At 39.9% G+C, this 18,511-nt stretch overlaps 1 protein-coding gene across 2 annotated transcripts in view; it reads right to left on the bottom strand.

Moving 5' to 3' along the window:
• Positions 1–18,511, bottom strand: part of adcy8 (adenylate cyclase 8 (brain)) — a 121,382-nt gene that overhangs the window by 92,098 nt on the left and 10,773 nt on the right. For both annotated transcript variants that reach the window (XM_048528950.2, XM_048528952.2), the window contains exons 3-5: positions 16,970–17,100; positions 16,297–16,408; positions 3,374–3,501 (exon numbers count right to left, since the gene is read on the bottom strand). In XM_048528950.2, coding sequence (XP_048384907.1) covers positions 3,374–3,501; positions 16,297–16,408; positions 16,970–17,100 — 371 coding nt within the window. The remainder of the gene's footprint in view (positions 1–3,373; positions 3,502–16,296; positions 16,409–16,969; positions 17,101–18,511) is intronic.

Below are 18,511 nucleotides of genomic sequence, written 5' to 3'. Positions count from 1 at the left end.
TGGGTCCTGCCGCCACCATTGCCTGTCTTGGTCAAAACACCCTTGTTCTTTCCCTGGTCTCTGTGTGGATAACTGGATTAAGTGGTCAATGGGATCTGGACAGAGACGAGTACAGCATACAGGGAGCCAATGCATTAGGATCGCTGGGAATAAGAGACCAGGCATGTTTGTGTCCTGTTTGGTGTATGGGCCTGTGTGTAATTCATAGAATAGATTCATAGGATCACACAGCTCAGGAGAGGTCCTTCGGCCCATCAGTTCTGCACTAAAAAAAAGTATTCTAAATCTGCACAAGTCTCACTTTCTAGCACTTGACACATCACCATGAATGTTGTGACAATTCAAGTGTCCAGCTGAGTTTTTTTTAAAGATTCTCACCTCAACTACCCACACAGGCAGAGCATTCCAGGGCCACACTCTGGTCTGGGTGAAAAATCCTAGAATCCCCTCAAAATCTTCTGCCTTTTACCTTAAAACTATACCCACTTTTTATTGAACCCTCAATTCAGGGAACAGCAGTGTTTGTTCCATTCTGTCCATACACCTCATCATCTGACATGACCTCAATCAGGACCCTCTCAGTACTTTTTGCCCTGAAGAAAACAGCCCGAGCTTATCTAGGCTCCCTCAGATCTAAACTGCTCCATCCCAGGCAACATCCTGGTGAATCCCCTCTGCACCCCTACCAGTGCAATCACTTCTGGACTGCTCTGCCATAGTGGTTAGGAGGAAAGATGAGTTGAAACCAAAGCATAGTTTAAAGATGTGGCTTGGTAAGTGACTTGAATTAGTATTACATTCTGCATATTTCGTTGATACATTTTTGAACATCCCATGGTGAACAGAAGTTGCACACAGCCTCACTCCAAAAGCTCAAGCAAAAGCTTGTTTGCCCAGATTATTCAGTGTTATTTCCTGGTAGATCTGAAATGGTTCTCAAAACGAAGACTTCTTGTTTTGTGGTTCCAGCAAATCTTCATTTGGACTGCTAATGATGTGGGTGGGCTTGGGTTAGGAGTATGGAAGGGTGATGATGCCTGACTTTGTGTGCCCAGTCAGTCCTATTATTTTTATCAGCCTCTTTAAAATTTCTGCAATGTGCAAGAATAAAGTATTTATAAAAGTAACAACTAAAATTCTTACAATATAAAAAAATTGGACTTGCACAGCAATAGGATTTATGCCTAATACAGAAAGGGTTATGCCACCAATATTCAAAATTACACTGCAATTTAAAAAAGTATATGTAAATAATACATAAGCAATGATAATAAAGTCAGAGATCTTGCCATTTTTGCTTGTATCTCCAATAAGGCTTCACAAAATTGTAAGGTAAACAACCAGAAACTTTTTGATGGTGATATTGGTTTAGACATAAAAATGGTCTAGAATGTTGAAGGAACTCCCCTGGTTTTTGTTGAAAAGCATCATTTTATGCCAATCTACAGGGGCAAATGGGATTTTGACTAACATTTTATTCAAAAGCCACCAACTCTGGCAGTGCAGCACTGATTACCCTGACATCTCAATCTCAGACTTAAGGTAATAAAGTTACAATAAGTAAACAGTATAGTAAACTTACATAATACAATTGTGGCACAGTTGTTGAAACTGTCAACTCTCAGTTAGAAGGCTATGGTTGACATAATATTTTTTAAAAAGTCAACCTGCGCTGCCACATTAGGACGCATCTCCAATGCAGAGTGGGACTAGAACCCAGCCCTTCTCGCCCAAAGGTGAGAACATACACTCAGGTTTCCAGCATGGGCCTTGAACGCCCGATTTTATAACTTGGAAGCAAAAGCACTACCTTGGCTGGTGGGTTGGGGACACGGAGGGGGCTGGCTGGCGTATTGGGGCCTGGTGTGGTTAGCTTATCAAGATCTCGAGCCTGGCAGGGCAGGGAAAGTGAAACCACATGTGGAAAGCCGACAGTGTGGAGAGCCTGCAGGCTTTAAACAAACATCAGCTTTATCTTATAACTTTATTTCTTCATCTTCCCAATTTATACTACGAGTAGAACTTTTAACTTTTTCTCTTTATTTTTCTATTTTTGTCATGAACCTGTTTTAGTACCAAAGATCTGTACCTCGGTACTTTGTACATAAGATGGTGTCTTCAGTGGTGACATTGTACATATTTCACTCTTGTATTTTATACTTGAGTACATGTGACAATAAACTTAATTCCAATGCTGATTCTGAGACGGCATTGATACTTTCTAACAGATCTACTGCAAATATATTTAAATGATAGGTGAGGAAAATAGATGTTTTATTAATTGAATATGTTGGTGGGTTAAACCAGTATCTCAATTTTTCTAGCATAATTTTACCAGGGGAATTAAATTCACAAGTAGCATACGCCACCTGGAAACCGTGAACAAATACCCAATTTGTATTAGAGATAATGGGAACTGCAGATGCTGGAGAATTCCAAGATAATAAAATGTGAGGCTGGATGAACACAGCAGGCCAAGCAGCATCTCAGGAGCACAAAAGCTGACGTTTCGGGCCTAGACCCTTCATCAGAGACCCTCTCTGATGAAGGGTCCAGGCCCGAAACGTCAGCTTCTGTGCTCCTGAGATGCTGCTTGGCCTGCTGTGTTCATCCAGCCTCACATTTTATTACCCAATTTGTATTGTTGACTGCAAAGTTAACTGGTACATTCTACCATCTTTATCATTGTAATCTTGAATGAATCAAAATATTAATATCCAATCCATTGAAAATATAAAATAAATTTAAATCCCCAGCAAAGCCTGTACTTAGTATTTTGATTCATTTCAGTAATAAGCATTAATAAATGTTTTCAATGCATTACAAAAATGGAAGATCTTACATTTCTGGCACCAATCATGACTTCAGGATGTTTCACACTAAAAAGCCATGGAGATCATTTTGAACTTCAGCCACTGTTGCAATATAGTAAGTGTCGCAACCAGTTTACACATTGCAAAATTCCACAGACATCAAAATGATAATACCCTGAGCATATTGTTTTTGTGTGATGCTGATTGAGGGTCAAAGATTGGCCAGTAACAACATCCTTTACAATAGTCCTTTAAAATGGGATTGCTTATAACCACTGATAGGGCAGCAGGATTTAATATCTCATCTGAAAACAGCATCGCTTAACAGCTCAGCATTCACTCAGTACTAAAGAGGGGTTTTATTTCTTATACTTTGTGCTCAAGTACTGGAGAAGGCCTTGAACCCATAATGTTCTAACTGAGAGGTGGCAGTTTCACCAACTGAGACACAATTGATATTATGTATGTTTACTATATTTTTATCTATTGTGTAACTTTATTACCTTAAATCTGCAATGGTAATAAGCTTCGGCACACTTGTACAATTGTGATGAAATTACCTTATTGCCTTGATCATGCTAAGACCCATTTCAACACAGCAGTGTGCATGGTCTTGACGTGGTTCAGGGAGTCCAGAAACACAGTAATAGCAATCTCCCAGGATCTTAATTCTAAGGCAGTGATGCTCCTAAAATATTATTAAAAATACATTATTTTAACTACTATACTGCACTATATAATTGTGTTAATGGAAGTCTACACGCACAGATGCACATTTTCATTATTTTGCATTTATAAAGCTTCTGACAACTACATTTGCTGAGGTAAGAAGCAAAAATCAGCAAATTTCTCTTCAATGATTACACTTATCCGATCAGGTGTCTGGGAAAAGCATTACAGATGGTGTAAGAAAACAACCTCAAGCATCTTTTAAATATAACGCCTTACTTAAAACGAGCAGGCTACATAGGAAGCTCTTAAAAATATACTTAAATTCAAATTTAAATAAATACTTTCCTTAGCAAACACTGTGACACATTACAACAGGTCACATTATTAGGAATGTATTACTCTGCCTGGAAAATATAATTGCATAAATTACAGATAATATGCAATGCAAATGAGTCTTTAAGCTACTTATTGAGTACTGAAGGTATACCCAATTCTAGGGAGCACAACCTTCTTAGAGGTGCTGTATTTCTCTGCCAATTTCATTAAAAAACACAGTGGGGTTGAAATTGGTCATTGCTAGTGGCTTAAAATGGACTGAAAGCAAATTTAAAGCAAATGGGGGAGAAGTGATTTTAATCTGCCCATTGCTGCAGGATTTATAGATATCACAAACAATTGTTTTCTTGCAAGCAGAAAATTACAGCTAAAAAGGCACTTGGACATGAGTGGTCAAAATATCATCAGAAATGATCAAACAAATCAAGAACGTATTTCAGATAGCAAACAATATTAATAAAATTCATTCAGAGATTTTACTGAAGAAACATAGATGAGAAATAGAAAATTTCTTCATTCTTATGCTCAAATGAAGCAAGTCAAAATATGATAAGCCATGTCAATGGTAAAATAAAGCCAAATAGCACACTGATTATGGCCAAAGATGACTGCTATGTAAAGGAAAATAGCTCATAGGGAAACCAAAATAGGTATAAAATTCAGCTAAGGGCAACGGAAGCTGCTACCAGACCAGCCAACAGGATGTCGAAGAAGAGAGTAATAGGAGAATCATCGTAATTGAAAAGGGTTTTTTCAGGAATGTTTTACAGAGAGCCATTAAGGACAGTATAGGGCCACTGACAGATTTCAAGGGCAAATTAAGTGGACTTATGAACTTTGGCAGAGGTTTTAAATGGTTGCTTTGCATCAATCTATATTATTGAAGATAGTGTTTTGTTATTGTAATTGAATAATTAAAATTGATGTGTATTTAGCCGGGCTAAGATCATATCTTTCGAGTAAATTGGGTGGTGGTTCTGAGACGATGCACAAGGCTGCTCAGAGAAATGGGAGGTGCACTTGGTGAGTTATGGGTGGGGGGGGAGACGATGGGGGACAGAGGCTGTGGGGGGCTTCGGATTGTTGCGAAAGGCTGGAAAAGGGCTCACCTGTACACTTCTTTAAGAGGGCATAAAACAGGGTAATTTTGGCCTTGTTCACTGGTGCAACTGTTGAGGATACACGCCCTCAGTCAACAAACCTGCCCTGACAGAAAAAAACATTTGATTTCTGCAAAGTGCTAATGTTGCTACCAATGTTGCTGAATCAGCTTCAGTTCCTGTCACAGTCAGAATACATTTTACCTTTAACAGCTGCTGTCTAACTTCAAGCGGTAAGCTTAGTCGTATACTGACGGTGCAGGCATTTAATTTCACTGTTTGACAGCACCCTAGCCCATCAAATTGACTGATAGAGCACTCCCACTATGCTCTGAACCCAATTCTAACGTTCACAGCTCAAGAACCCAGCACTTGGATTATGTTTCAATGTCTTAGCGACTAGCTACACACATGTTCACCTCCAACCCTGCTCACGTTAAACTCAGAAGTAGACAGGACCTTGTCGAGTTCCAGATCTGGGACCATCTTTTGGGCTTTAGCCCTAATTGTACCCAATCATGCCTCTCCTTGGCAGATATACATTCATGTTGTGGACAGCTTTTAGTATAATGAACTTGGGGAAATGAACTTGAAAATGCAAACAAAATAGTTTTTTTTCAATTACATAGGATTGGGACAGAAAATTTATAAGTTATGAAAACTAGAAATAGACTAGGGGTTTTGAGCTATTTCTTTTTGAAGAGCGGTTAATTTCTGGAATAATTTGACAGAAAATGCAGTAAGTATAGCTTCACTGCAAGTAATCAAAAAGGATTTGGGCAAGATCTCAAGACTGATAAACATGCGTACACAAAGAATAGCTTTAGATTGTGTTGTATATTTACTCTAGTCCCCAGAAACTTGTTGATAAGCTCCAGAATTGGAAATGAATTTCACTTGGATTTCTCCTGGAACAGTCATTTTATTTGAAAATGTCAGCATGAGCAACTGAGCAGTACAGCGATAGATAAAGAATGGAAGCTAAAGAGGCTGCGCTAAAGAGGCTGTTAGCACTTGAGGTAGAAAAGTTGCCAGACCCAAATGGGATACATCCTAGTTTGCTGAGAGAGGTAGAAGAGCAAATTGCAGAACAGTTGACAGAAATTTTTCAGACCTTTTTAAACACAGGATTAGTCCTAAGGGGCTGGAGGATCGTTGTCTAAGAAAGGGGCAAAGGATAACCCAGGAAACTACAGGTCTATCAGCTTGACATCAGCAGTAGATAAACTGATGGAGGCCATAATATGGGATAAATATACTCAACAAGAAGAATAGGTTAACATCACACAGTCAACATGGCTTTGTCATGTATGTCAAATTTAACTGAATTCTTTGACAGGGTGACACAGGCAGTGGACAAAGGTAGTGCTGTGGATGTTGCATATGTAGGCGTTCAGGAAGTATTTGACACAGTGCCACATGGCAGGCCAGTTAGCAAATTAGAAATTTTTGGGATTGATGGGTCCTTGGCAGCATGGATTAGAAGTTGTCTAAAAGATAGGAAACAGAGGGTAGGTATAGAAGGGGATTTCTCAGACTGGGGACGAGTTAAAGGGATGGTGTCAGAATTATTGCTTTTTCATATTTATACAAATGATTGGACATGGGTGTTGAGGGTAAAATCTTTAAATTTGCAAATTATACTAAGCAAGGGAGAATAGTGAATTGTGAGGATGATGCCGAGTGACTTCAGACGGACATTGACAGGTAGGCCAAACGTGCAGACACCTGCCAGAAGAATTTCAATGCAGAGAAATGTGGGATAATACATTGTGGTCAAAGAAACACAGATAGATGGTACAACTCGAGGGCAGCACAGGACCAGAAGGACCTTGGGCTCATGTGTGTAATTCTCTGAAGGGGCCGGCAAAGGAGTTGAAATAGTTGTTAAGAAAGCTTATAGGACCCTTGGGTTTATAAATAGATGCATAGAAGTAAGGAAGCAATGCTATACCTTTACAAATCATTGGTCAGATCACATTTGGGCTGTTGTTGTTAGTTCTGGGTATCTTATTTAAGAAAGACTATTAAAGTCCCAGAGAGACAGCAAAAGAGATTCACTAGAATTATATCAGGAATGAGGGATTTTAGATACAAGGAGAAATGGGAGAAATTGGACTTATTCCCCTCAGTCCACAAACGATTAAGTGGTTACCTTATTGAGGTGTTCAAAATTATGAACAATTTGGACAGGGTGAAGAAGGAATTTCTGTTTCCGCTATTTGGTGTGTCAGTAACTAGTGGTCATAATGTCAAGACTGTCAGCAAGACAGCTAGGAGTGCGATGAGGAGAAACTTCTTTAGTCAGAGAGCTGTAGGGATTCGGAATGCACTGCCTGGGAGAGTAGTGAAGGTTGATTCCATAGGAGGTTTCAAAAGAGAGCTTGACATATATTTGCAAGTGATGAATTTAGAAGGCTATGGAGATAGGGCTGGAGAAGGGAACTAGCTGGGTAACTCTTTCAATAGTACAGTACAAACAGAATAGGTCAAATAGTCTCCTTCAGTCCAGTAAATTTCTATGATTCTAATCAGCAAGTATATTGTTATCATTCAACTCTGCGGTTACCAACATCAATGCGCTAACACTGATCTTGGAGCCTTTCAATGAACCCTTTGTAGTGACATGATATCATGTGTAAATACATGACATGTCCATCGTGGGCCTCCTGCAGTGCCACAATGATGCCACCTGAAGGCTGCAAGACCAGCAACTCATATTCCACTTGGGAACCCTGCAGCCCAATGGCATCAATGTGGATTTCAAAGCTTCAAAATCTCCCCTCCCCCCACTGCATCCCAAAACCAGCCCAGCTCGTCCATGCCTCCCTAACCTGTTCTTCCTCTCACCTATCCCCTCCTCCCACCTCAAGCCGCACCACCGTTTTCTACCTACTAACCTGATCCCACCCCCTTGACCTGTCCATCCTCCCCTAATTGACCTATGCTCTCCCTACCTCTCCATCTATACTCTCCTCTCCACCTATCTTCTCCTCTATCCATCTTCGATTCGCCTCCCCCCTCTCCCTATTTATTTCAGAACCCTCTCCCCATTCCCCTTTTCTGATGAAGAATCTAGGCCCGAAACGTCAGCTTTTGTGCTCCTAAGATGCTGCTTGGCCTGTTGTGTTCATCCAGCTCCCCACTTTGTTATCTTACATTCAAACAAATCAGGAACTGGAGCAAGCCATTTAACATTTCAAGCCTGCTGCATCATTAGCTCAGATCATAGCTGAACTGACAGTGGCTTTCACTTTGCTTTCCTGTCCACGCTATTACTCTTTGAATCACTCCTAGGTTCCTAAAAGTGGGAACAAAGTGTGCACCTTTGGCAGGACATAAACAGCTGATCAGGAATTTTTCTTTCAATGTACTGGGTAGCCAGTCTGGTATTGGGCGTTTCTCATGCCATGGTGCACAACCCAGTATTCAAAGGCAGTCTCATAAAGGAAATGGAACATTTTAAAATAACTTGCTTCAATTTTTGGATGATGTCCTCTGCTATATGTCAAACAGTCTATTTTGTTTGCAACCTTACAGTACAAAGTTAATATTGCTGAAACATTCACTAAGATTCTGCAATGCCCTCTAGCTCTTATCTCTCCACCATGTTCCCACTGTGTGTATATCCCACTCTTTGACAGATCATATCACTTTACATTTACCTACATCAAACATATTTGCTAGTCTTCCCTGCATAAAGCAACCATCTCTCTGAATTTGTCAATGGTGATTCTTGATAGTTGCTGATTCTCAAATTTAGACAAGTTTGAAATGATTTAAAACTCATTTAAAAGTCAAGCATGAATTTGAATGTTGAAACAATAGCAACCATACTTTTGAATAATGAACAACACTAAAATCCAAGAAATAGACCTTTGTGAAAGAGTGAGTTGGTATTTGATTAGTGACGTGCACTTGGAAACTATTTCTCCTTACACATTCTTTCAAAATCCTTTCAAGACCTTTACCACATCTCCTTTTATGGTTCTTTGCTCTAAGGAGAACAACTCCAGTTTCTCTAGTGTCTCCATCAGTGTTCCCTCTAATTTTTCTTTCTTTAGTGCGGACTGATGAGGTCCATGTGTGACAGAACTTCTGAAACTGGAGGTCAATGTTACAATCTGCATTGGCACAGTGGTCGCATGTCCAGAACATTAGAATGGCTGTGACATGCATAGCCGAGAGGAAACCTTGCTCCACATGCAAATGAAGTTTGTTTATTCCTGGTATCAAACTCTTTTGCACCTTAAGATCATAAAAACATAAGAAATAGCAACAGGAGTAGACCATTTGGCCTCTCAAGCATATCCTACCATTCTACAAGATCATTTCTGATCTGTCCCAGGCCTCAACTCCATTCCACACCAGCTTCTGATAGCATCATCTCCCACATATTTAACACAAATCCAGCTATCTTCCTTTGAAGTACTGTCAATGATCTAGCTTCCACAACTGCCTGTGTCAGAAAATTTCACACATTCATTAGCCTCTGGGAAGAGAAATTCCTTCACATTTCAGTTTTAATGAGTGTCCCTATTACTGGGAATATCTTCTCAACATCCACCTGTCAAGCCTCCTCAGAATTTTATATGTTTCAAAAAGATCACGCCTCATTCTTTGAAATTCTTTTGAATAAAAGCCTAACCTATTTAGTTGTTCTTGTTAGGTCATATAATGTCAGTACATTCTTTCTTAAATGATGGCGACCAAAACTATAAAATTCTTCAGGTGTGGCTTCACCAACACCCTGTAATCTTGCAATAAAACTTTCTATTTTCAACCACCAAGCCCTTAGCAATGAAGGCCAAACTTCTATTTGCCTTCTTAATTACCTGCAGCAACTACACTGTAACCTTTTGTATTTCATACCTAAAAAAACCCCAGGTGCCTCAGGGCAGCACTTGGAGTATCCCTCCATTTAAATCATGGACTGTCTTTTTGCTTCTTCCTATCAAAGTGCATGGCCTGGTACTTCCCTACATTTAACGCCATCTGCCAAGTTTTTACAAACTGACTCAACTATCCAAATCCTTTTGCAGATCCTGTGTGTCCTCTTCACAACATACCCTCCCTTTTTTTGTTTTGTTGCAAATTTGGATGCATTTATGCTCTGCATTGTGTGGCCCTGGAACACCCCCTCCAAGTCACTGACATAATTAGTAAATCATTGAGGCCCTAGGGCTAATCATTTGGGCGCTCTAATAGTGTCTTTCCAATGTGAACAAAGTAACAATTAATCCTGACCCTCTGTCTTTTGTGGTGTTAACCAATTTTCAGTCCATGCTAGTACATTACCCTGAATACTCTGAGCTCCTTTCTTGTGTAATAATATTTTGTGAAGCATCTCTGTGAATGCCTTCTGAAAAATCAAATACACTCATCTACCTGTTCCCCTTTATCAACTCTGCTCATTATTTCCTTAAAGGACTCTAGTAACATGATTTCCCTTTCATAAAACCATACTGATTCTGTTAGATTGCATTAAACTTTTCTAGATGTCCTGGTATTTCTTGCTATACAGTGGAGTATAACATTTGCCCAATGACAGATGTTAAGCTAATGGCCCACTGCTTTCTGATTTCTGTCTCCCTCTCCTCTTGAACATGGCAGTCACATTAGTTGCTTTCTAATCTGCTAGAACTCTCCTGAATTCAGTCAGTTCTGGAAAATGTCAAGTAATACCTACATTTTCTCTGCAGCCACTTCCTTCATCAGACCAGGGCAATTTATCTGCTTTAGTCCCATTAGTTTGTCAAATACTTTGTCCCTTGTGATAGAGACTGTTATAAGACCCTAACTTCCATTAGCATTTTGCTTATCTGTCAGCTTTAGGATGTTTATTGTGGCCCCCCACCGTAAAGACCAATAAAACTATTAGTTTAAATTATCAGCCATTTGCACATTCCCTATTATTAATTCCCCAAAGCAACCTCCAAATTTTTCTTTAATACCCATAGAAACTCTTACTGTATGTTTTGTATGGATTGTTTGATCGGCCTTGTCTAAGGGCATGACATCCTTCCAAAATATGGTGCCTAGAACTGGCTATAAAAGTCTAGCTGATGTCTTACTATTATTTTATAAAAGTTTAGCACACTTTCTTACATTTGTACTTTATTCTTTTTTATATAAAGGCAAGGACTCCATATATTTTTTAAACAGCCTTTTCAATTTTTCCTCCCTTCTTCAAAGATTTATGTTTGTGTAAACCCAGGTTCCACTATTCAATTCCTTTAAAACTGCCATTTATTTTATTTTTCCATTCCTCAATCTTCCTGCCAAAATGAATTACTTCTAATGTCTCCGTGTTAAATCTACTCTGTCATGTGCCTGTTCAGTTTGGTTCTGTCCTTGCAGATTTTGCAACTACATTCCTCACAGTTTATCTGAGTTCTGAACTTTGTGGCATCTGCAAGCTTTGAAACGATAGAGTCTCATAGAAGTCTACTGCACTGTACAAGGCTCCATTGGCCCATCAAGTCTACCAGTCAAAATCAACCACTTAACTATATTATGCCCTGTATACCCAAAGTTTTAATAGATATTAACAACTTTCTCCTTTCTGAAAAAGAATGGTTTACCACTTTCCTCCCACCGCAACCCTCTTGAAAAAGAGGTTACCCTCCTTCCTCCGGAAAGACCTCAGCAGATCTCTCTCCCATTGCAACCCTCTTGTCCATGGCCCTGAAACTACTCAACCAGGTCCCGTATGCTTGGGCGTTGAACAGTTTTTCTGCCACCTCAACGCTTACTTCTTCAGTCGCAAGCCTAATCCTCCCTCTACTGATCCCTTCTCCGGCTTCTAACACACCCACTCCTCCTGGACACCATCCCAAACCTCCTTCCCCTTCCTCAACCTTTTCATCTCCAACTGCCATCAAGACATCAATTGCGTCAAGCTCTCCACCCCTCTCACCCACTCCAACCTCTCCCCCGCAGAACGTGCAGCCCTCCGCTCCCTCATCTCCAATGCCAACCTCGCTACAAAGCCCGCGGACAAGGGAGGCGCAGTTGTAGTATGGCGCACTGACTTCTGCATAGCCGAGGCCAGGTGTCAGCTCTTTGACACCTCCTCCTACCGTCCCCTTGATCATGACCCCACCCCCAACCACCAAAACATCATCTCCCAGACCATCCACAACCTCATCACTTCAGGTGACCTCCCACCCAAAGCCTCCAACCTCATTGTTCCCTCGGCTGACCAACACCCATCCTAACTCCCCACCTACACTCACCCTTACTGGCTCCATCCTCGCCTCCTTGACCTGACCATCTCCTGTCCATCGATCTGCTCCTTTATCCATCTTCCATCCGCCTCTCCCTCTCTATTTATTTCAGAATCCCTTTCCTCTCCCCCAATTCTGAAGGAGGGTCTAGGCCCGAAACATCAGCTTTCCTGCTCCTCTGATGCTGCTTGGCCTGCTGTATTCTTTCAGCTTTACACCTTGTTATCTCAGATTCTCCAGCATTGGCAGTTCCTACTATCTCTATTCACCACTAGAGATGATGGGAACTGCAGATGCTGGAGAATTCCAAGACAATAAAATGTGAGGCTGGATGAGCACAGCAGGCCAAGCAACATCTCAGGAGCACAAAAGCTGACGTTTCGGGCCTAGACCCTTCATCAGAGAGGGGGATGGGGAGAGGGAACTGGAATAAATAGTTCCAGTTCCCTCTCCCCATCCCCCTCTCTGATGAAGGGTCTAGGCCCGAAACTTCAGCTTTTGTGCTCCTGAGATGCTGCTTGGCCTGCTGTGCTCATCCAGCCTCACATTTTATTGTCTATTCACCACTATTCTGTTTTCTGTCCTCTTGCTGATTTCATTTCCACATAGCCTTCAACCCACAGCTTAATTGCTGTTAACGAATCTATAATGTGGTACGTTGTAAAACAGCTTCTGAAAGTCCAAACACACAATGTAACCTTCCCTCTCCAAGAAGTAATTAAGGAACAAGTTGCAAGAGTGATATTGTGTTAGAATGTGGGTTGTACATTCCATTCTACCCAACAGAAAATAACTTGTTAGTAAGGGGCTGAAATAGTGGAATGCTGATTTGAGGCTACACTCAGATAAGCCATGATCAGCCAGATCAGCTATGATCTTAGTGAATGGTGGAGCAGGGTCAAGAGGATGAATCACCTGTGTTTGCTCTTAACGTATATGTGTGCAGTAACATTGCACACTCACTTGCTTAACATGCACTGTCCTTGACATGTTTTGAGAAAGCAGGCAAAAAAAAATTACTTTCTCCTATCAGTTAAAAGACTCCACAGTTAGTTTAGAAAAAAAAATCCAGGATGTCTGAGCACTTTTATGAATGCAGTTGCACATCACATTGTGCCAATTCCAAATGAAAAGCAATTGCTTCCCTAAGAGAGTCTTACCCCTTGTCATTTTAGCGCCTTCTGGAGTAGGATTGATCTTGCTGAGTTACCCTATTATGTTACATCAATGAGCATTTGAAGCCAAATTTAGCATAATATGAAAATAGCAGAACACTGAACCTTAAAAGGCATATATTTCACCAGCTCAATCATCAAAGCCTGAAACACAATAACAGCAATTTACATTTATATAGCACCATTATTGAAGAAAAGCATCTTCAGGAACTTAACAGGGATGTGATCAAGCATAAATGATACTGAGTCACATATAGTGCTATTAGGACAAGTTGGTCACAAATGTGGACCATTTTATTGGAAGGCAGAGGGTTGGAAAAGCTTTTTGAGAAAATTATAGACCCAGGCAGCTGAAATACAGCACTCAATGGCTATGCAAAATAACTCAAAGATGCACAAAATGCCAAAGTTGAGGGTGTGTGAAGATTTTGGAATGTTGCAGGTCTGGGGAAGGTGACAGAGACAAGGAGGGCGGAGATGCTTAAGGAATTTGAGTAGAAGAATGAGAATTTTACATTTATTGCATTTTTGGACAGAATGCTGATTTAGGTCAGACAGAACAAAGGTTATAGTGTCCTAGTTTTAGAGTCATACAGACCCTTCAGTCCATGCTGACCATAATCCCAAACTAAACTAGTCCCACCTGTCTGCACTTGGCCCATATTCATCCAAATATTTTTTATTCATGTATTTATCCAAATGTCTTTTAAAAGAACCAAAAATGAATCAAAATAAAAATCTTATACAACTGAAATGCTACAGCTGTTAAGAAATCTAGAAGAAAGCTTGAAATCTCAGGAGCAGCTGCAAGATCCACGTTACTTTCAGTCGAAAGGTGAACAGAACTTGGAATGGGATGAGATATATGCAATGGATTTCATGTCTCATGAAATACTGCACCTCTGAAAATACAGAGGCTTTCCTATGCATTGCATTGTTGTTTCAGCTTGGATTACACACTCTGCCTTTGCAGTATGGCTTGAACTGAGAGGCAAAAGTGCTGTTACTTAACCAAGGATACTTGATATTTATCAAAAGATATTCTAAAAACACCTGATGAAGTCAGATACTAATACACAAATTTTATCCTTTGCAATAAATAATCTTCCCTTGCATTTTGTTAATCTTTGGGATCCACGCTATAATCCTTGCATAAATATTAATATGAGAGAAGTTATAAAGACATTAAAAGTGCACATAAAAAAAATGCTGGAAATAGATATCACCAGTTTCCATATACATTATTCTCCGAATGTTTATCTGTCTTAGAGTCATAGAGATATACAGCACGCAAACAGACTCTTCGGTTCAACATGTCCATGCTGGCCAAATATCCTAGAGAAATCTAGTCCCATTTACCAGTATTTGCACAATATCGCTCAAAACCCTTCCTATTCGTATACCCATCCAGATAACTTTTAATTGTTGTAATTGTACCAGTGTCCACCACTTCCTCTTGCAGCTTATTCCATGCATGCACCACCCTCTGCATGAAACAGTTGCCTCTTAAGTTTCCCCTCTCACCTTAAACCTACGCCCTTTAGTTTTGGACTCCCCCACCCTGGGGAAAAGTCTTTGTCTATTTACCCTTTCCATGCTCCTCATGATTCTATAAACCTTTATACGGTCACCCCTCAGTCTCCGATGCTCCAGGGAAAATAACCCCAGTCTATTCAGCCTCTCCTTATAGCTCAAACCCTCCAATCCTGGCAACATGCTCATAAATCTCTTTTGAACCCTTTCTATTTTTATAACATCCTTCCTACAGGACAGAGAACAGAATTTTAGCTATTGACTATCTATTATGCATTTTCAGCATTTTTTTGTTTCAGATTTTTGTCATTTTTTATTTTTCCCTTTATACGTGAAAAACAGCGTGGAAGTGTACTTGGACATTTGAGGGTAGGCCTCCAAACAAAGCTGGCATGAAGTATGCCCTGTTAGAGAGTGAGAATCGTACCTGAGGATGAAAGAAAATCAAGCAACTCCCTTGGTTTGCCAGCTGGAAGCTTCGTCAGAAGCTGCATCAACATAAATGCCAACATTTTCCTAGCTGCTAACAGTTCTGATGAAGAGTCATTGGACTTGAAACATTAACTCTGCTTTCTTACCACCGATATTGCCAGACCTGCTTGATTTCACCACCAATTTCTGTCTTTTTTTCAGATCGGCAGCATCTGCAGTTCTTTGTTTTGTTACAGCTGGAAGTTTGGGTCCGGTGCAGGGCGTTGAGCGCTGGAGGGTTAAGGAGTATGGATTCCCACTGTAACCATTTGTATCTGAAAACTGCAATTATGGTCCCAAGATCTGCATAATGTGCTGATCTGCTTATTTAAGCAATCATTTCCTCAGTTCACACAGACCAGTAAGATACTCACCTGAGTACAGGCCCATCTGAAAAGCTGCATCAATCAAACCTTGGACATCAATGGGATAGCCTACATGCACCCTTTGCTTTCAAATGCCAAACATTAGTTTTGTGGGTAAAGAACAGCCAGCTGAGAATTGAAAATTACCCTACATTCTTTATTTCCAGATACTGAAATTGTGAATAAGAGCTTGGCAGTATCTTGACAATTTTATTAGTAAATGGAACTTTATAATTTCTACCAAACGCATGAAAAAATCAAAGCGCATTGTGGGCGTATTGTCCCTGTGAGATTTAATTATCACGGAGACAGATAAGTATCTGAAATGAATTTACTAAGCAGCACAATACATGGAAATTTCACAGTGGTTTAATTTTTTCTTTTCCGATTAATGATTTCAAATGATAAAGACAAAAAACCATAAAAATGGATTTAAATTACAAATATTGAAGGAACAAACTAAATTCTGATTATTGAATTTGGCAAAGTAAAATGGCTGGCTTAACCCCAAGGTGATTTTTGGACCAGCTGTAGCACCACATTTTGCACATCAAATGCAGTTGTAAAGACCATCCATTGCATTGATGCTACATTGAACTTACATGTGCAAGTCGATCAAATCTTGCAAACAATTCATTCAGCATCCTCACCAGTTCCTGTGCAGACAGGGTTGTAGAGAGGTTGGTAAAACCTTTCACGTCTGCAAACAGAATGCTAAATAAAACATGGAAAATATGGTGTTAATTTTTCTTTCTTCGTTCACTAAGGCAGCTACATTTCAACACTTCAGTCAGTTTAAAGTATTTTATCATATTTTTATACAATCGGGTAGCTTTTCAGTTTTATGGAAGGTCCTTTTCAAAATGTGTATCATTTTCAAAATTTACTTCTTTCTCAATCTCTACTGCTGCGAACATGCAGCTGGGAGATTTAAGGTAAATGAGTTCTGTGCTTTTTATCATAGACTGCATAATTAAAATGTAGAGGACAAAGGACAACCACTTCAATTGTTCATGACAGGCCAACTTCAATAACTGTTCAAGCACATCTAGAATCCAAAAGAACCATGCAAGTCAGGCAAACTTGATGGACAGATATTAAGAGTCTGTTCATTTTCCAGACATTTTAACTCCTTTGTAACTAACATGCTGGATCATTTTAAAAAGGAAGATAAACAGAATATGTGCGTTATGATCCGAGGTGAAAGATTTGATTTCTTCAGACTAGATATTTTTTAAATTGAACAGAAATGCAAACAGCAAATGGATTTCTTACCTCACATTTTCATAGCGATGTATGTAGATTTTATGAAACTGGGGCTGTAACTGTTCACCTTCCACACTCGACATGTCATTAATCATCTCCAATACAACAAACCGTGGTAAAACTGAAAGAACCAGCCTCTCCTTAATTATGTAAAAAAAATACGCACACATGGATATCATTAGCAAATATAGGCAATATATTCAGAGGATTCTTTAGATTTGGAAGAATCGTAATTAATACCATGCTCAGCTCTCCTTCTCCTGCTTTCTCGGTTCTGACTGCAAAGGCTAACTATCTACCTTTTTACTTTCATAGCAATTATTTAAATTCTGCTTTCCTTCTACTCAATATATTCTTACAGACAGATCAGTGATGCTGTTATAATTCTGAATAGATTGAACGTTGTGAGATGAGCAGAACACAGGGAGCTAGTAGTAAAAAACAGGACCTGAATTTTTCCTAGATTTCTCCTACTGCCGCGTGCTGTGGAGACGAAAAGTAGAAGAATAAACTGGGTGAATGTACAGCTGAATGACTAGAAGGGAACGATTTCCATTCCTAAGCTTTGAGACCTATTCTAAGGTTCTGTACAAGCTGCACTGGTGTCATTTCAGCTGGATTAAGTCCAATATCCAGCTGGGGCATTCACCAGTATGGTGCAGAAGAATTTAAACATACTGGGGTTTGAGGGTTTGAGCTGTAGGAAGAGGCTGGGGTTATTTTCCCTGGGAGTGTCAGAGGCTGGGGGTGACCTTATAGAAGTTTATAAGACCATGAGGGACATGGATAGGGTAATTGGACAAGGTCTTTTCACCAAGCTAAGGGAGTCCAAAACTACAGGGCATAGGTTTAAGGTGAGAGGTGGGAGGTTTAAAAGGGACCTAATGGACAACATTTTCATGCACAGGGTCATACATGCATGGAATGAGCTGCCACAGGAAGTGGTGGAGGCTGGTACAATTACGAAATTTAAAAGGCATCTGGATGGGCATATGAATGGGAAGGGTTTTGAGGGATACAGGCCAAATGTTGGCAAATGGGATGAGATTAATTTAGAATATCTGGTTGGCACAGACCAGTTGGACCAAACGGTCTGTTTTTGAGCTGTACATCTCTGTGACTCTAAGTGACAAATAGGGCCAACCGTGAAAGAAATGAAAGAAATAAGAAAGTGAAAGGAAGGCGCGGGAAACAAGAGCTAGTAGAATATTGGGCACAATACAAATATGTGTAAAAATGTTTAAAAGATAATCTATTTGATTGCATACAGCATTCACAAAAGGGCAGGTGAATCAGCAGCACCAAAATGTATAAACAGATAAGATATGATATGATTTCAGAGACGATTGCAAGGTGACCAAGACTATGAACTAGAAATCCAAAGTGTTCAATCTTTAGGAAGGACAGGTAAAAGATGGAATAAAACATGTAGGGTGACATTGTTAGCAAAGGATGAAACAAGTACAACAGTGAGACAGGATACTGGCTTCGAAAATCTAGATACAGAATCAGTCTAAGTGGGATTAAAATGTAACAAGGCGTGGAAAACAA

This window comes from Stegostoma tigrinum, chromosome 5 (assembly GCF_030684315.1).
Source record: "Stegostoma tigrinum isolate sSteTig4 chromosome 5, sSteTig4.hap1, whole genome shotgun sequence".
NCBI lineage: Eukaryota > Metazoa > Chordata > Chondrichthyes > Orectolobiformes > Stegostomatidae > Stegostoma > Stegostoma tigrinum.
Note: the sequence above shows the minus strand (reverse complement) of the source record. Positions and strands in the feature narration are given on the sequence as shown.